Source organism: Poecile atricapillus, chromosome 19, assembly GCF_030490865.1.
Source record: "Poecile atricapillus isolate bPoeAtr1 chromosome 19, bPoeAtr1.hap1, whole genome shotgun sequence".
Lineage (NCBI taxonomy): Eukaryota > Metazoa > Chordata > Aves > Passeriformes > Paridae > Poecile > Poecile atricapillus.
Genome location: NC_081267.1, coordinates 4831001 through 4850436, shown reverse-complemented (window position 1 = coordinate 4850436; position 19436 = coordinate 4831001). Strand labels below are relative to the sequence as shown.

Genomic DNA, 19436 nt, shown 5'->3' with positions numbered 1-19436 from the left:
GTCCGGCATGGCCGGGAAAGGGGCTCGGGGCTCCCGGTGCCGGCAGTGGCTGCTCCCAGAATGAGCCCAGTTGCTCCCCCCGTGTGGTTTCAGTTTCCTCGGCAGCAGGATGAGCCAAATCACTTCCAGTACAATTTGTCTCCATTTTCCCCAAATGTTATCTCAATTTTTCCCCTCATTTTTACTCTATTTTCCCACAGTTTTATCCCATTTTCCCTCATTTTTATCTAGTTTATCCCAAATTTTCCTTATTTTTATCCGAATTTATTCCTTATTTTTGCTCTATTTTTCCTTTATCTTATTTTCATATAGTTTTCCTCCATTTTTCTCATTTTCCCTGCATTTTCCCCTTTCTTATCTCATTTTTCCTCAATTTTTTCCCAATTTTTCTGAATTTTTTTCTTATTTCTCCTCCATTTTTACTCAAATTTCCCCCATGTTTTCCTATATTTCCTCAATTTTTTCCCCATTATTAATCTATTTTTATGCATTTCCCCATTTTACCCTCTTTTTGCTCCATTTTTCCCCAGTTTTTTTGCCGTGTTCTCTCCTGTTTTACCCATTTTCTTCTATTTTTCTCCCACTTTCACTTCATTTTTACCATTTTTATTCCCATTTTCCCTTCATTTTTCTCCCAGTTTCCCTCATTTTTTTCCCTATTTTTATCCTGGTTTTATCTCATTTTCCCATCATTTTATCCCCATCTTCTTCCATTCCTTTCTCCCATTTTTCCCAATTTTTCCTCCATTTCCATCCCATTTTTCCCTATTTTTATCCCATTTTTTCCCTATTATTTTCCCATTTTGGCTCCAATTTCCCCCATTTTTGCTCCATTTCCATCCTATTTTTCCCTATTTCCCCCTAATCTTCCCCATTTAATTATTCCAAAAAATTAATATTTTGGCAGGGAAAAATAGAAATTTTGGTGGGAATAAAGGGTGTTTGGGGGCAAAACTTCATGAATTTGAATCACAGCTTTCCCATGATTTTTCCATGGTTTTTCCATGATTTCTAGCCGGAAGGAGGAGTGAGATTCATCTGAACATTCTGGAAGCTGGAAGAGGACCAGTCCATCTACCTTCCCAAAAATCTTGACCAGCTCATCTGCGATTCCACCTTTCCCCACTCCCTGGATTCCCAGGTCTGGAAATTCTTCTACAACCTCCCAGGTAGGCAATTCCCAAAATTCCATGGAAAAATTGGATAGGGGGATTTCATCCTGTTTTTTTCCTGAATTTCCCCATTATTTTCCCCAATTCTTTTCTCTCTTTTTTTTTTTTTAATTAATTTTCCTGATTTTTCCTGAATTTTTCCCAGTTTTTTCACCATTTTTTTTCCTGATTTTTTTGTTTTTCCTGATTTTTCCCTCTTTGCAAAATTTTTTTGTCTTTTCCCCAACTTTTTCTCAAATTTTTCCATAATTTTTCTGGTTTTTCCCATTTTTTTCCAATTTTTTCCCTTGTTTTTCCCATTTTTTTTCTGATTTTCCCCCAATTTTTTTCATTTATTTTCTGATTTTTTCCCTGATTTTTTCCAGGTTTTATTCCCTTTTTCTTATTTTTTTCCTGATTTTTCACAATTTTTTTCAGAATTTTTTTCACATATTTTTCAATTTTTTTTTCCTGATTTTTCCCTCTGATTTGTCCAAATACTTCCCTTTTTTTCCTAATTTTTTCTGATTTTTTCCTGTTTGTTTCCTTGATATTTCCTAGTTTTTTCCCAATTTTTTTCCCAATTTTACAAAGTTTTTCCCCACTTTCTTGTACTCTTTTTTTTTTTCCTTGATTTTTCCCAATTTTTTCCCAGTCTTCTTCCTCTTTCTTTTCCTGATTTTTCCCTGGTTTTTTCCCAGTTTTTTCCTAAATTTTTTTCTTGATTTTCCCTTAGTTTTTCCTGATTTTTCCCTCTTCTTTTCGCAATTTATTCCTGGTTATTCCCCATTTTTTTTTCACAATTTGTCCCTGATTTTTCTCTGTATTTCCTAATTTCTTTACTGATTTTTCCTGATTTTTTCCAGGTTTCTTCCCTCTCTTTTCTTGATTTTACCCAATATTTGCTCAATATTTTTCCAGATATTCCCCATTTTTTCCTGATTTTTTTTCTTTTTTTTTTTTTATTTTTCTGATTTATTTTCAATTTTTTCCCTTTTTTTTTCTTAAACTTTTCCTTGATTTTTGTGCTTTTTCCTGGTTTAATCCCATTTTTTCCCCTGTTTTTTCCCTTTTCCTTTCCCTAATCTTTCTGGTTTTTCCCAATTCTTTCCTGATTTTTTTCTTTTTTTTTTTTCTGATTTTTCCAGATTTTTTTATCCTTTTCCTGTTTGTTTCCCTGATTTTCCACTGATTCTCTTTTTTTTCCACATTTTTCCTCTGATTTTTTCCAAATTATTTTCCTTATTTTTTTTTTCAATTTTTTCTCAAATATTTCTGGTTTTTCCTTCATTTTTCCAATATTTTTCCCAATTTTTTCCTGATTTTTCCTGATTTTTCCCAGGGTCTTTTCGGCTTTCTTTTCCTGATATTTTCCCTGATTTCTCACAATTTTTCACGATTTTTTTCATGTATTTCCCATTTTTTCCTGATTCTTGTCTCTTCCTTTCCCAAATTTTTTCTAGCTCTTTCCCAATTTCTTCTCAAATTTCCCTAGTTTTTATCTGATTTTTCCTGGTTTTTTTCCTATTACTTTCCAGATTTTATTCCTCTTTCTTTTTTGGTTTCCCCCAATTTTTCCAAGTTCTTTCCCAGTTTTTTTCATGATTTCACAAATATTCTTTCCAATTTTCCCTGGTTGTTCATGACTTTTCCTTCTTTTCCTATTTTTTCCTGATTTTCTCCCCATTTTTTCTTACTTTTCCTGATTTTTCCCAGATTTTTTCCACTGTCTTTTCCTGATTTTTCCCCAATTTTTTCACATTTTTTTCCTTGAGTTTTCTCTTTTTTTTCCCCAAAATTTTTCCTGGCTTTCCCCAATTTTTTGTCAGATTTTCCCCTGTTTTTCCCATATTTTTCCCAATTTTTTCCTGATTTTTCCCTGATTTTTTTGGATTTCACCCTGATATTTTTCTGGTTTTCCCCTGAATTTTCCCTTCCATTTTCTTTGAATTTATCCTGTGCTTTTTTCCATTTTTTTCCCCAATTTTCCAGTTTCCTTCACACTCCCAGTCTCATCCCAGTCACTCCCAGTATGAGGCCAGTGGCCCCCAGTTGCTCCCTGTCAGTTCCAGTATGACCCCAGTAGCCTCCAGTGTGATCCCTGGGACTCCCTGTCTCTCCCAGTATATCCCAGTCAGCCCCAGCATGCTCCCAGTCATTCCCAGCTCCTCCCAGTTGCTTTCAGCATGATTCCAGTTGTTCCCAGCCACTCCCAGTCAATCCCAGTATGATTCCAGACACCCTCAGTGGGATCCCAGTCTCAGCCAGCAGGGACCCAGCTGCTCCCACTGTATCCCAGTATGATCCCAGTTGAGCATGATCCCAGAATAGTTGTAATTCTTCCCAGTTCCTACCAGTATGATCCCAGTTGTCCCTGGAATAGTCCCAGTCCATCTCACCATGGTCCCACTCACTCCCAGTTTCCCCCAGTGTGGTTCCAGCTGTTCCCAGTATGGTCACAGACACTCCCAGTATATCCCAGTTGCCCCAGTAAGGTTTTAGTTACCTCAGAATGATCCCATTCTTTCCCAGTTACTCCCAGTTGCTCCCAGTATGATCCCAGTTGTGGTCTCAGTCCCCTCAGCATGGTTCCAGTACCTTCCAGTTGATCCCAGTTGCTCCCAGTGTGTCCACATTTTCCTCCCTACATGGGCCCAGTAGCTCCCAGTAACCCCCAGTCAGGTTCCATTTGCTCCCACTGTAATCCCAGTGGTTCCCAGTGCTATCCCTGTAGGAGCCATTGTCACTCCCAGTATGGTTCCAGTCACTTCCAGGATGATCCCAGTCACTCCCACTACAATCTCAGTCACTCCCAGTATGAGCTGTTGCACCCAGTCACTCCCAGTACGGTTCCAGTCACTCACAGATATTCCCAGTCTGATTCCAGTCATGGCCAGAGTGACTCCCTGTCACTCCCAGGATGGGCCCAGTTGCTCCCAGTCACCTCCACCATGGTTCCAGTCCCAGACAGCACCTTTCCATTCACTCCCAGTATGATCCCAGCTAGTTCCAGCAGGATTCCAGTATGACCCCAGCATGGGCACAGCTTCTCCCAGGATTATCCAGTTGTGGTTCCAGTTGCTCCCATTTACCTGCCCTGTGGTTTCAGTCTCTCCCAGTCTATCCCAGTTGCTCCCAGCCACTCCCAGTCACCCTGAGTGCAGTCCCAGTTGCTGCCAGTATGGTCACAGTCTTGCCCAGCATGGCCCAGCTGCTCCCACAGTGATCCCAGTAGGATCCCAGTTGCCCTCAGGATGGTTCCAGTTGCTCCCTGTTCCTCCCAGTTGCCCCCAGTGTAGTCCCAGTCACTCCCACTCACTCCCAGTTGTCCCCAGCATGGTTCCAGTTGTTCCCAGTGTGTTCCCAGTCATCCCCAGAATAGTTACAGACACTCCCAGTATATCCCAGTTGCCCTCAGCATGTCCATAGCCATTCCCAGACACTCCCAGTGATCCCAGTCCAGCACTCCCTGAAATCGGAGCCCCCCACCTGTGGGATCATCACCCCCCCCTTCCCCCAATCCCAGAGGTGCCCAGGGAGGGGGAGCTTGGCCCAGATATCCTGGGGGGGTTCCTGGGTTGGGTTTTTTGGCGGGGGGGGTGATGTTGGAAGATTAAGAACTCCAAAGCTGAGCAGAAAATGCCCCTTGGGGGGACACTGGAGGATCTCACCATACCTAAGTGGGGAGATGGAAACGGGGAACTTTTGGATTCCTGGTACTCCCAGCAGCCTGGGGAGAGCAGGGACCGAGCAGACAAAGGACCCCCAGTGCAAGCATGACCCCCAGCAGCTGGGACAGGGGGGAACCCCTGAACACCGAAGGGGAGAGACCAGAAATGGGAAAGGCCTGGGAGACATTTTCAGGGCTGAATCTTGGTGCTTGGGGGTTTATATGGGCACCAGCTGCCCAGTGACTTCTAAAGGTGAGCTTGGAGAGAAGAAACCCATTAATCCTGTGTGCTCATGCACTGTGTTTTCCCCAAACCAGGATTTCCCATTCACAAACCTTGGCTGGATAAAGGGGGAGGATGTGAGGAAGAGGAAGATGCCCCAGGACACCCAGGCAGGTGAGGAGGAAGTCAGTGCCCCTTTCCCCCTCTCTCCTGCTCCATCTCCCAGCCCAGCATGGCCCCCGGCTGCAGGACAACCCCGCTGCCGACGCCGTCCTGCCGGGGACGCACTGGGGGGGATCTCCTTCCCCTTCCCTCTGGCACGGAGGCAAATCCCATCCTCTCCTTGTCCTTCCTCCCCCAGACAAGGAGCTGAGGATGGAGACCAGGGAGGACAAATCCCCACAGCAAAACCTCGTGGAAGAGGCCGTTTTGAGCAGCTCCACAGTGCAGGAATCCAATGGGGAGGAAAAGCTGCAGAGATCCTGCAGGAGGAGGGGCTCCAAACCCATCCCAGGGTGCTCTGAGGAGGAAAGACCCACCCTGTGCCGGGAAGGCGGCCGGAGATCCAGCCAGGGCTCTGAGCTGGTGGTCCATGAGCAGGTTCAGGATGGGGAGAAGCCCTACAAGTGCTTGGAGTGTGGGAAGAGCTTCAGGTTGAGCAACAAACTGATCCGCCACCAGATGATCCACACTGGGGAATGGCCTTACGAGTGTGGGGAATGTGGGAAGGGCTTCAGCTTCAGCTCCCAACTCATCATCCACCGGCGCATCCACACTGGGGAGAGGCCCTACGAGTGTGGTGAGTGTGGGAAGAGGTTTCACAGCAGCTCCAATCTCCTCCAGCACCAGCGGATTCACACGGATGAGAGGCCCTTCCGCTGCCCTGACTGTGGGGAGGGCTTCAAGCGAAACTCCAACCTCATCACCCACCGGCGCATCCACACTGGGGAGAGGCCCTACGAGTGTCCTGAGTGTGGGAAGAGGTTTCAGACCAGCTCCAGTCTCCTTGTGCACCAGCGGATTCACACAGATGAGAGGCCCTTCCGCTGCCCCGACTGCAGGAAGGGCTTCAAGCAAAACTTTCACCTCATCAGGCACCGGCGCATCCACACTGGGGAGAGGCCCTACGAGTTTCCCCAGTGTGGGAAGAGCTTCTCAGTCACGTCTAACTTCACTAAGCACCAACAGAGGCACCGGTAATGGAAGCCCTGCAAATGCCCAAAAGTGCAGGAAGAGCTTTGTGCACTGCTCCAGATTCCTCCTACCTTGGAGGATCCACATTGGGAAGAGACCTGGTGATCCATGTTCCCTGGGATCCATGCTGGGAAGACACCTGTACCATTTCCTGCCCATGTTAATGACATGATGTGAGATCAAAGAACATGAGAGTCTGACCATGTCCCTGTCATTATATTCAATCTCATCTCAGGTCATTGCCTGGGGCAGGAAAAGGACTCCCTCTGTCTCACCAGAGGAGAAGGGTGTCCTTTTCAGGCAGGAGGAAATGCATGTCCAGGACGAAACAGTCGGTGGTGTTTTAGTTTTCCCTATGAATAGTTTGTCTTATCCCTTCATTTACCAAAATTGTTTCTATTCCTGTTCATTCCTTATCTCGTTGCTATTCTCAATAAATTGTTCTTACCCCAGCATGGGATCTTTGCCTTTTGAGCTTTGCATGGGAGGTGGGAGGGAAGTGACCAGCGGCACGGTTTTAGCAGGAACAGGAAATTGGGTAATCCCATTCCTGAAGCCCAGCCCATGGAAACCGAGCATCCCAGCTGGTGCCAGGCCTGGTTGCCATGGGCAGCAGCCTTGGGAGCGGGTCCCTGGCTGGGGACTGTGGGAACCTCTTCCCTCTGGTGCCCAGGGACAGGAGTGGAGGGAGCGGCTGGAGCTGAGGCGGGCAGGTTTAGGCTGGATGTGAGGAAAAGGTTTTTCCCCCGTGGCTGCTGGGGCACTGAACAGGCTCCCCAGGGAAGGCTCCCAGCTCCAGGGCTGGCTGAGCTCCAGCAGCGTTTGGCCAGCGCTGCCAGGCCCAGGCTGGGATTGTTGGGGTGTCCTGTGCAGGGCCAGCAGTTGGACTGGAGGATCCCCATGGCTCCCTCCCAACTCAGCCAATTCTGTGGCTCTGTGATCCCATGAGCCTGGGGATGGGACTGCAAATGGTTGCCATGGCAACGGGCTCTGGCTCCAGGCCTGAGACAGGCACAGACAGGGGTTCCATGGAGACCTCCCAGGGGTTTCTGGGGATGCTGAAGAGCCGTGTGGTCAGATGCAGTCACAGCAATTCCATGGTGACATCCCAGGGGACCTTGGGCTGCAAAGGCACTGCTCTGTCACAGGCACTCCCGGGGGCTCCACGGTGACATCCCAGGAGTCCCCAGGCTGCCAAAGAGCCGGGATGTCACAGACACTCCCAGGGCTTCCTGTCATGGGCAGAGTGGGAGCTTCAGGCAAAAGCTTTATTTCTTTATTGGAGAAACTCCTGCTGAGTCATGAGGTGGAGAAATGACACCCAACAGCCACCAGGAATCCTCTAAACCCTCTAAGATGCCTAGACTTTTAAATTCCTTCTAAGAGAGGAGACTGGGGTGGCTGTCCACTCCAATTCTGGTCCCAGGCTTTGTTTATGTGTAAAAGACTTGACAGGTGGAATTGAACCATAATGCAATTTGTCCCACAGGTTTAACAATGGAATACCATCTGTCTTTTCTAATGCCCATTGCCAAAACTGGTACTCTCCCTTTAACATTTCTTTTATTCAAGGGTATCTCCCAGAAAAAACCTGCTAGCTCGGGCTGGCCTTGGCCTCTGGTGGTCACCTCACATCAGTCCCTGAAACAGTGCGGCTCTGTTCCTTCCTATGGAAAAGCTCCAGCCTCCTTGTCCAGGGACCATTTAGAATTTGGCATCCCAAATTCCATAGATCTAAGAATTGGTTCAAGACAAAAGCAGCCAGGACAGATGGGTTAGGTTGGCCTTGTCCTCTTGTGATTTTTAGACTATAAGCAGCCTGTTTTCATTTGAAAACCCCTTGGAGAGTGCCCAGAGATCTCCCAAGGTGGGGTTTTGAGGCCTCAGGCACATGATCACTCTATAGGGACAAAGGAGCTCTGTGCTCCGTGGGGTGGAGACTGAGGACAGCGGAAGAGAGCCATGAGAGTGTTTAAAGAGTGGTTTCAGAGATGGTGGATCCTTTTGACGTAGTGGAAAAGAGCCAGAGAAAGAAAGAATTGATGCCAAGTGCAGCTGGGGAGGCCCAGAGTGAACACCAGGAGGAAGGAATTTGTGTCCCAGGACAGGGCTGTGGTGCAACACATCCCCCAAAAGGAGTCTGGAGCAGCCCAAGGCTTTGTGTGGCCAGGCAGAGGCAGGCAGGACGCAGAGCTGTCAGCAAAGGAAGGGGCCAGCGAGGTGGGGCAGCCAGGGGATGACGACAGCCTGCAGGGACAGAGGCGCAGGGCATGGACACCACAGGGCAGCCTGGGCTGGAGAGGGCACAGGGATGGGCAGCAGCTGCAAGGCCCTGCCAGAGGCAACTTGTGCAGCCCTTTGGCCATGGCTGCTGGCCCTGGGCCTGAGGCCAGCAGGGGACAAGTGACCCTGGCAGCCCTGGGGCCTCATTGCCTCCTTGTCCCTGCTCAGCAGCCTGGCAGGGGCTGCCCCATGGTGCTGCCCTTGGCATTGCACATCCCCACATGCCAGTGCCCCGGGAAGAGCCCTGAGCAATGAGGGAGGGACAGCATCTGCCTTGCCAGGGGCTGGAGCTCAGCCCTTGGCCCTTGGCATTCCTGAAACACATCCAGCTTTGCTCAGCACCACAGACACCTTTCCCTTGCTTGTCCCCAGCTGCCATCAGGGCCTCCAGTCTTCTGCTCTACCTGGAACCTGGGGACGCTTTCTCACTCGTGTCTCTCATTTCAACTACAAGAAATTTCAGTGTTTCCATCTGACTTGGAGCTCTTGAGAAGTTTTTGGAGCACACTCTGAGGGACTGAGTGTGATGCCAAGAGCCCCAAAAGCCCGAGAGGGTGATGAAAGTGCTGGTGCTGTGTCTGTGCTGATGAGCTGGGCCGGACTCCTGGCCCAGAGGCAGCTCCTGGCAAGGGCAGCGCTGCAGAGAGACAGCTCTGGCCAGGAGCAGCTCCTGAGCACAGCCCAGCAGGGCTGGGGCCCTGCCAGGGCAGCTCAGGGACACCAGCAGGCCCAGACAGAGCTCCCAGGGGCTCAGCACTGGCAGGGGCTGTGGGATGTCCCAGAGGGGGCTGTTTCCCAGCAGCACCTCTGTGGCTGTGTCCTGGAGCCCCAGAGCAGCTGTGATGTCAGAAAGGGGCTGTGTGACAGCTCCGAGTGGGCTGTGTGAGGTCACGGATGGGGCTGTGACATCACAGAGTTTGTTGTGTGAGGTCACTGAGCAGCTATGGCATCACAGAGTGGAATGTGTGACATCAGAAAGCAGGGTGTGACGTCACAGTGTGGCTGTATGACATCACAGCATGGTCTGGGTGATATCACTTAGTGGGTTGTGACATCACAGAGCAGACTGTGGCACCACATGGTTGTGATATGAAATCCTAGAGTGGGCAGTGACATCATAGAAGAGCCATGTGACATCTCAGGAGAGGTTGTATGACATCACAGTGCCAACTGTGAGATCATAGAGGGAAATATGACATCAAATATTGCTGTGTGATATCACAGAATGCTATGTGACATCACGAGGTGGTTTTGTGGCATATAGGAAGAGATGTGACATCACAGAAAGGTGGTGTGACATCCTGGGGCAGGTTGTGTGACACCACTGAGTGGGCTGTGACATCCCAGGTGGCTGTGTGACATCTCGAGGTCACTGGGGAGGTCACTCTGCTCCGACCTCCCTCACTGTTTTCCCCAGAGAAGGCCAATGCTGCCCTTGCAGCAGCCTGTCTGCACAGAAACACTTCCAGGGCTCTCTGCATTTCCCTTCCCTCACTCTTGCTTCACTCACTCACCTCCCAAAAACACACTTGGTGCTTTCAGCTGCAAGGAGTTCAAAGCTTCTCTGTCCTTCAGCAGCTGCTCTAATTCTGCCTTCAGCCAACTCTGCATTTGTCTTTATTGTAGAACTCCCTGTGTGTCTGAAACATTCCTTGTGTGGTTCTGCCTTGGGGAAGGGGAACCTCCTTGGTGGCACCTTGGGCTTGGCACACACTTGAGGAGGGTGTCTGTTTTCCATGGGGAAACTCAGCAGTTTTAGATTGCTGAAATACAAGAAGGAAAACCCCTCATTGCCTGAGTGCAGCCAGTTCTGTGAGCAAAGCAGGTCCCAGGTGAGGGAGGAGAGACAGGATGGGGCTGGGGAATGTGGAGCAAGGTTGTCCCCACTGGGTCAGACCTCAAGGCACAGCTTCTCTGACCTGGCCAGACCTCCTTAGGAGAGACCCTGGATCAATATCCATCACTGAATGCTGCAATCATCTCTGCTCTAAAGAGAACAGGAATAAAAGACACCCTTTAAAATAGGAATACACATTTCTTAGAAGCTCTTTGAACTATTTCTCCATAACTATTGTAGGAAACTTTCCTAAGAACTGTACCAGACCAGAGGGAAATCAAGGCACAGCCATGGTTTGTTAGGACTTGCTTGATCCTAATGAGCCCCGTGGTGTATTTGGAGCTGAGCCCTTGAACCTCAGAGCCTGAGAGGAGATTGCACAAACCTTTCCAGGAGTCCAAGTCAGAGGAAATACCCAAAGTTTCTCAAGGCACTAATGGATCCCACTGTGGTCCATCCCAAACACAGGCTCCTCATGGACTCCTTGGAGGACAGAACTGGAGGCCAGGATAGCACAAAAACCTCCCAGAGACTCAGTGTGGAAAGGAAAATCCAAAGTAGCTGAAAAACCCCTGAGTTTTTCAGCTACTCAAAGTATTGATGAGTTTTTCAGCTACTCAAAGTATTGATGAGCCCCACTGAGTGTCAATGCAAAGCTCCCAAGGGACTCATTAAAGCAGATAATTGGGGCCCTGATTGCACAAACTTCTCAGAGACTCAGTGTGGGAAGGAAAAAGGAAAGTGCCTTAAGAACCTGAAGTACCTTGAAGCATTAATGAGCCCCACTGAGTGTTGTTACTGCCAAAGCCTCTCAAGGGACTAATTACAGCAGATAATTGGAGGCCAGGATTGCACAAAGCTCTCAGAGACTCCAATGCAAAAGCCAAAGTCCTTTGAAAAAGCTGCAGTCCCTGGGAGCATGAAGGAGCCCCCCAGGGCCATTCCTGAGCAAGGCTCCCCAGGGACTCCTTCCAGCAGATCCCTGAGGCCACTGGCATGTGGGCTAGTGGGGATGCTGAGGGCAGGCCAAGGGGGTGACAGTGGCCAGCCTTGCTGGGGCTGTGCCAGGAGGCCCCAGGGCCTCAGGACAAGGTGTCTCCTCACAGCCCTTGCTGGCACAGCACTGGCTGCTGTGGCCCAGGGCACCAAGACTTGGCTTCTCTTTGTCCCCAGCTGTCATCAGTGCCTCCAGTTCTCTGCTCTGCCTGGGGCCTGGGGACACTTTCTCAGTCACGTCCCTCAGTGGGACCCATTAAAAGTGAAAGAAACTTTGGAGTTGGATTCTGACTTGGAGCTCTTGAGAGCTTTCTTCCCCTCCCTCTCAGGGACTGATGTTCCTGGCCTCAGCACAAAGCCCCAAGAGGCTCATTAAAGTCCTGCTGCTGTGTCTGTGCTGCTGAGCTGGGCCAGGCTCCTGGCACAGAGGCAGCTCCTGGAAACCAAGAAGAGCTTCAAAAGCAAATTTCCCTTGCTGAGCAGCTCTTCTGCCAGCCCAGCAGGGCTGGGGCACTGCCTGCAGCCACCCTGGGCACAGCCCAGAGGCACAGAGAGCTTCAATCAGTCAGGGCTGGGAAGGTGCTGAGAAGTGCCTGGGGCAGAATCACTGCCAGCCCTTGACACAGGAAGCCTCTGGCTGCAGGACAATGCAGCTGCAGCTCCTGGAGGCATCTCCTCAAGCTGGAACATGCCAGTGCCTACAGACTCTGTGAGTACATTCTCTGCCTGTCCCTTGTGTAGAGCAGCCAGGGGCGCCCAGGGCTGTCCTGCAGAGCAGGGTCCTGCAGCCCAGGGCGCTGTGCTGGGGCAGGGACTCTGCTGCCTGCCAGGGACAGCTCTCAGCCGGCTCGGGGAGCTGCTCCCAGCGCTGGGGAAAAGCTGTGGGGGGAAGGAGCCACCCTGAGCAGGGCAGGTGCTGCTGCTGAGAGGGCCTGTGTGGGGCAGGGCTGCTCCCAGCTCCAGACCTGCCTGGGCACAGCTCTGGAGGACACTTCCCAAAAGAAGGTGAGACTCAGATTGCTGTCAAGATCAGGAGCTTTCCTGAGATTGTTTTGAATTTCTTGCTTTAAGCAGGGTGGGAGAGTTGAGATGATGACAAAAATATTTTTGCTTTTTATATATTTTTAATATATTTTTAGATCTGTAAACTACTATTCTATGATTATAAAATTATAATCCTTAATTAACTCTATTAAACTGCTATTATATACTTATGTAACAATTATCCTTAATTAACTCTAGTATGTTTCCTAACCTTTCTCTTAGATTTTAGAAGAATAACCTGATCTTCTGAATACATTTCTGAAATTCTATATAGTCTTATCATCCGGGAGAGGAGCTACAAGAAGAACATTTTGTTTTGTAACCAGAATGTGAGCAGTCATAACAAAAAGTGGGGCAAAGAAACCCTTGGACCTACTCCAATGGGTTGACCCAGGGGTGTGTAACTGGGGCAACTGAATCTCCTATTGAATGTTTCTGTTAAATATCCTAATTAATCAACATTAATAAATTATTGAAACAAGGGGCCGGGTGTGCCACATCCCCACTGGGACACCTGGAAACTTCCAATAAAGTTCTGGTTTCTTACTTTACTGTTCAAAAAGAGGGTTTTTTCCTCTTTTGATTATAGACAAGAGGAGGATGAGAGAAGCAGAAGAGGAATTGTAATCCCAGAATCACAGAACATTCTGAGTTGAAGGGGACACACCAGGAATATCAAAGCAATGTTGGAACATTTACAGAGATGCCAGAATTGTAAGTCTGGGTGCTCAGTCTCTCTGCTGGGAGCCTCCTAAACAGCCTAAATGCACTGCTCTGATATTGTCATTGGTATCTGGGGCTCTCAGGGAACCTCTGGCATCTGCAGCAGCTGAGTCCGGCCCTGCCCTTGGGATTGCTGCCAGGCAGGTGTGTCCATGGGAATGGGGTGTCCCAGCTTCCCTGTGACCTGTGGGGCTGTGGGCAAAGCAGTCCATGGGAAAGGGGAAGGAGCTGAGTCCCCTCCCTGAGATCCCATCATGGGCACACCTGGGGATCTCCTTGCTGTCTTTCCAAGCTCTGAGGTGCCCTCCTGGCTTCAAATCTGTGCCAGAGCCTCTCAGAGTTCCCTGAATGTCCCACAGGGAAGGGCAGAGATGCCACAGGTGAGGAAATGCTGTTGGCTCTGCCAAGGGAGCCGTGAGTGTCCTTGGCAGAGGGGGGTGCTGAGACCTTGCCCAGAGACCTTTAGAGAGGGTGAGACATTCAGGGATCCCTCTGCTCTGGGCAGGGTCTGGTTTATGCCAGGGTGACACAGGAGTGGGATTGTGCTCTGATTCCAGCCAAAGGTGCAAACCCAGGGCAGTTGGGAACAAGCCCATCCAGCCCCTCACCTTCCCTAAGCCACAGGGAATCCTTTGCCTCTCCCATCTCTCAGTGGGAAACTCTGAGTGCAGCAGAAATGCTGGGGATTTCTGACCTCAGAGAACCCAGAAAGATTTGTGGGTAGGAAAATATTCTGAAAACCAACTCCTGCTATACTTTAGAAGTGTGTGTGCAGATGGCAAGAGGCCTATCTGCATTAGGAGTAATGCCCCGACATATCCTGAATTTCCAGCCTTGTCCCTCTGCCACATGGCCACAAACTGAGGGCAGCAGGGCAGGGATGGTTCCTGGAGAGCCCCCAGGCACAGGCCTGGCTGCTCCTGGCACACTCAGACAGCAGAGCTGGAGCTCAGGCGGGGACCTGGATGAAGTTTTCCCAGAGCAGGAACAAGGGTGGGTGAGTCCCAGAGGGACAATCTACAGGGAATGGCCCAGGTTTGACTCAAAGCAGCCTCTCCTGACTTGCCACTGTCCTTTGTCCATGAACAGGTCCCCATGTGCAGCCACAGCAAATGTCCAACAGCAGCTCCATCAGCCACTTCCTCCTGCTGGCATTGGCAGACACGCGGCAGCTGCAGCTCCTGCACTTCTGCCTCTTCCTGGGCATCTCCCTGGCTGCCCTCCTGGGCAACGGCCTCATCATCAGCGCCGTAGCCTGCAGCCACCACCTGCACAGCCCCATGTTCTTCTTCCTGCTCAACCTGGCCCTCACTGACCTGGGCTCCATCTGCACCACTGTGCCCAAAGCCATGCACAATTCCCTCTGGGACACCAGAGACATCTCCTACACAGGATGTGCTGCACAGCTCTTTTTCTTTCTCTTCTTCATCTCAGCAGAGCTTTCCCTGCTGACTATCATGTGCTACGACCGCTACGTGTCCATCTGCAAACCCCTGCACTACGAGACCCTCCTGGGCAGCAGAGCTTGTGCCCACATGGCAGCAGCTGCCTGGGCCAGTGGCTTTCTCTATTCACTGCTGCACACAGCCAATACGTTTTCCCTGCCCCTGTGCCATGGCAATGCCCTGGGGCAGTTCTTCTGTGAAATCCCACAGATCCTTAAGCTCTCCTGCTCCAAATCCAGTCTCAGGGAACTTGGGCTCATTGCAGTCAGTGTCTCTTTGGTACTTAGTTGTTTTGTGTTCATTGTTTTCTCCTATGTGCAGATCTTCAGGGCTGTGCTGAGGATCCCCTCTGAGCAGGGACGGCACAAAGCCTTTTCCACCTGCCTCCCTCACCTGGCTGTGCTATCCCTGTTTATCAGCACTGGCACATTTGCCTACCTGAAGCCCCCCTCCATCTCCTCCCCATTCCTGGATCTGGCAGTGTCAGTTCTGTACTCGGTGGTGCCTCCAGCCCTGAACCCCCTCATCTACAGCCTGAGGAACCAGGAGCTCAAGGCTGCAGTGTGGAGAATGATGACTGGATGGTTTCAGAAACTGCTGGCCAATTTCTGCAAATCACTTGTAATAAAGTTATTTTTAATCACTTGTAAATGACTTGTAATAAAAGTAATCTTGGGTACTTCTTGTTGGTTTGGTTGGTTTTTTTCCATTGTTTTGGTTTTCTCATAGTGTCTGCAAAGAAATGTCATTGTTTGTGCCATTTCTCATTTTGTTTCTCTCCACAATCCCTGTGGACACAGGCTGTGTCAATGAAAGGCTGTGCTCTTGGTGGTTTTAAAGGAACTAAAGGATCTCCCAGCATAGTTTTCACCAGAGATCCCCCTTTTGTTCCCTTCTCTGGAGCTGCAGCAGCAGTGTCTGTGTGCAGAGCTGGGGGCAGATCAGTGCTGGCACAGCAGCTGTGCCCAGGAGCAGCAGCACTTGGTGTTGCCAGTGCTGCTCCCGTGCCACTGCCCCGCTGCCCTCCTGGCCCTGGTGTTGCTGCAGGGCCTGAGTGCTCTCGGGGCCGGGCACAGCCCTGGGGGTGGCAGTGCCGGGGCTGCAGCAGGGACAGGCCATGGGCACTGCTGGGGCAGCGCTGACGCCTCAGGCCAGGGCCTGGGGGCTCCAGGCTCCTTGCCCAGGCTCTCTCAAGAACACTCCCAGGCCAAAGCTCAGCACAGAAAACCCCCGTGAGCAGCCCCAGGGTGGCCGTGGGCAGGCTGGGGGCAAACAGCATGGCTGGGGCTCTGCAAGGTCCCTGGGGGAGATGGGAAGGAGCAGCAGAGCAGGGGCTGATCCATCCCCACTGTGCTGGACACCCCAGGGCAGCGTCCCAGAGCGTCCTCATGGAGCTGCCAACAACATCCCCCCTGTGCAGCCCTGGCCTCTCCCCCAGCTCAGAGAGGTGCCGCATCCTTGCAGGCACAGACACGGCAGCACTGGCCCAGGAGCCCCTGTTTGCACTGCCCAGAGCAGGCGTCAGCACCCTCATGGTGCTGCTGTGGGGAGATGAACCTGAGGGAGCACAAATGCCATCAGCCCCTGGGGCCAGGAAGGGCTGGGGGACGGGAGGGAAACCACTCAGGGTTGTCGTGGCCTCTGAAGTCACACAGAAAGTTTGTTCCCATGAGCTGTGAGTTTCCTGTGCTACTGCAGATGTTGTAGCTCAGAGCCAGGGCTGCCTGGCAGCCACCCCCAAACTGCCCTGAGCATTTTTTTTGCTTCCCTTTTGCTTTCTTTACTCTTCCTGCTCTAGATTTCTTCCAATTGCCCACCCCTGTTCCCTGCCCTGCAAACAGCCCATCCCTGTTTGCCCTTTCCTCTCTGGCCCCACTCCCCATTTCAGTTCCCCAGTTGGCACCATGGGAACATCCCTTGGGGAGCAGGATCATCCTACAAGTGCTCCAGGAATTGTCTGCAGGGTCCTGCAGTTCCCCGTGCTGCTCCCTTGCCGGAGGCAGCACAGGCCAGGGGGGCACATCTGGGCTGCTGTGTCTGGCTGTGGGGCTCCCTGTTCTGGGCAATGTGGAGGAGCTGGAGAGGCTCTGCAGGACTGACAGGATGGGCTTTGGGGCCTGTGTGGAGAAGCTGAGGGCCCTGGGCTGCTGAACCTTCTGAAGAAGAGGCCCAGGGCTCATCTTGTACCTTCTCCAAGGGTGGTTTCAGAGAATCACAGAATCAGCAAGGTTGGAAAAGACCTTGGAGATCATCAAGTCCAGCTTGTGCCCTGACACTGCCTAGTCTCCTCTGAGCCTTCTCTTCTCCAGGAAATACAATCCCAGCTCCCTCAGCTGCTCCTCACAGGACCTGTGCTCCAGACCCCTCACCAGCCTTGTTGCCCTTCTCGGGACATTCCCCAGCCTCTTCATGTCTTTCCTAAATTGGGGGCCCAGAACTGGACACAGCACTCGAGGTGCTGCCCAACCAGTGCAGAGCACAGGGGAAGAATCCCTGCCCTGCTCCTGCTGGCCACACTGTTCCTGATCCAGGCCAGGAGCCATTGGCCACCTTGGCCACCTGGGCACACTGCTGGCTCATGCCCAGCCTGCTGTCCATCAGTGCCCCAGGTCCCTTTCTGCCTGGCTGCTCTCCAGCCACTCTGTCCCCAGCCTGTAGCACTGCAGGGGTTGTTGGAGCCAAAGTGCAGGACCTGGAACTTGGACTTGTTAAACCTCACCTTGTTGGGTTTGGGCCCTAGATCCAGCCTGTCCAGCCCTCCTACCCTGCAGCACATCAACACTCCCAGCCAACTTGGTGTCACCATGGTTCCATGGGGCCCTAGAGTGTCACAATGTTGTCCAGGATTCCATGAGGCCTCCCAGGGTCATAATGTCACTTTGGTTCCATGGGACCTCTTGGTGTCACAATGTCCCTTGGATTCTTGGGCCCTGCAGTGTCCCAATGACCCAATCATGACACGAGGCCCTGCTCTGTCACAATGCTCTGCATGGTTCCACAAGGCCCTGCAGTGTCACAGGGGCCTCTTGGTTCCATGAGCCCAAGAAAGAAGAGGCAACTGTAGTGTCAAAATGCATCAGCAACCTCCAGGTGGCTGAGGATCCCTCCTCATCAGAGCAGGAAGGAACAGAAATGGGCACAGCTTTCTGGCTGGCCCAGCTTTGGGATGGGCCCTGGGCCTGGAGCAGGAGCAGCTCCTGAGGGCCCCAAGGCCGGTGCTCTTGTGCTGGCCTGGGCAGATGGGATGGCAGGAGGGGCTGCAGAGCTCTCAGCACCTCAGGGAGAGGGGAGCAGGGCACCCAGGGAGCCTCCTTTTCCCTTGGCCAAGCACCTTCCCCCATGGCTGGGGCTGAGGCCTCTCTGAGCTGCAGCTGCTGCTGTGCCCTGCAGAGGGGCTGAGGCCGTGGGGCAGTGCCCAGAGCAGCCTGCCCTGAGCAGAGCTGTGGGGCCAGAGCCGGCTGGGCTGTGCTGGGGAGAGGCCCTGGCTGCTGCCGAGAGCTCAGGGCAGCTGGGACAGCTTGGAGGGAGCTGGGCTGGGCTCAGAGAGCCTGCCAGAGAAACCAGCAGTGTCCATCTCAGCCTGCAGGACTCATTGGCTCAACAAAGCCACACATTGTCACAATGGTGTCCATGATACCATGATGCCCCACAGTGTCACAATGGACCCTTGGTCCCATGGAGCCCCCAGTGTCACTGTGGTCCCCTTGCCTCCATGAGACCCTGTTGTATCACAATGGATCCTTGGTTCCATGGAGCCACACTGTGTCAGAATGTTCTGCTTGGTTCCATTGGGCCCTGTAGTGTCACAATGGTCCCTTGGTCCCACGGGCCCTGTGCTGGTGCATTCCCCCCTCCCCTTCTCAGGCTGCCCTGCCAGCTGAGAAATGCTCCTTGGGCCTGGGCCTTGGCCAACAGCCCCTGGGCTCAGCTCCTCTGCAGCTCATCAGAAACACTGTCTGCTCCCAGGCACTGCTGCTGCCCAAGCAGCTCCTGCTTGCTTCAGGAGCAGCCCTGGGAACTGTTTCTGTTCCCTGCGTGGCACAACATCCCTGTTCTCAGCCTTGCAAAGAAAGCTGTTGATGCCAAGTGCGGCCAGGATGAAACATTGCTGTGCCTGAAGCCCCTCTCTTGGGGCCCTACAAACAGCGCTCCAAAAGGAGCCCCTTGCAGCTCTCCTGGGCCAGCCACCTCCCTCTGAGTGGGGCCTCTGTGAGCCGGGAACTCTCCCGTTTGCTGCACTCGGGGCATCCCCAAACAAGGACGGAGCCTGGGCCGATCCCCCCACTCCTCCAGGCTCAGCCCTTTGCCCACTGGGGAGATGCCAGAGCATCCGCAGGGAGCATTTCCCTGCCCTGCAGGGGAATTTCTCACAGCTGCCTTGCACTGCCTCTTTGTGTCTGTGTGCACACGCCAGTGCTGTGCCCTGGCAAATATGGCAGAAATGCTGCTCTCAGAGGGGTTGGAGTGCCTTGGAGATCTGAGTCAGTCAGGCCTGTGAGCGAGGGTAAGTCATGAGGTACAAGCTAATGGTGCTCAGTATTGTTCTTTTTTAAGTTAAGATCAATATAAGTTAGAAGCTAAGTTGAATATTGTTAAGTGTTAGTCCACTATTAAATAATAAAGTCATAGGTTATAAGTTAGGTTACCTATTGTTAAGTCCTGATTCTTTGCTAAATTGTGACATTTGAGGTATAGATTAAGGTACAGGTGAAGTCCTGTTAAGATTGAGCTCTGTTAAGCTTTTAGGCTGTATTCCTTCAATCCTTGAGCTCACTGTCCTTTGTCACACACACACACACACACACACACACACACACACATACACACACGGACAGTTCTGGGTTCATTTCTGGTTGAATTGTCTGGATTT

The 19436-nt window shown here is 51.4% G+C and overlaps 2 protein-coding genes across 2 annotated transcripts in view; one reads left to right on the top strand and one right to left on the bottom strand.

Moving 5' to 3' along the window:
* LOC131586330 (uncharacterized) overlaps positions 1 to 19436 on the bottom strand; it is a gene marked incomplete at its 3' end in the record, with an annotated part of 381810 nt that overhangs the window by 23174 nt on the left and 339200 nt on the right. The gene's annotated exons all lie outside the window — the stretch shown is intronic.
* LOC131586226 (olfactory receptor 14J1-like) lies at positions 14234 to 15220 on the top strand. The gene has a single exon (XM_058853122.1). It carries the CDS (start codon positions 14234 to 14236, stop codon positions 15218 to 15220), a length of 987 nt encoding a protein of 328 aa, XP_058709105.1.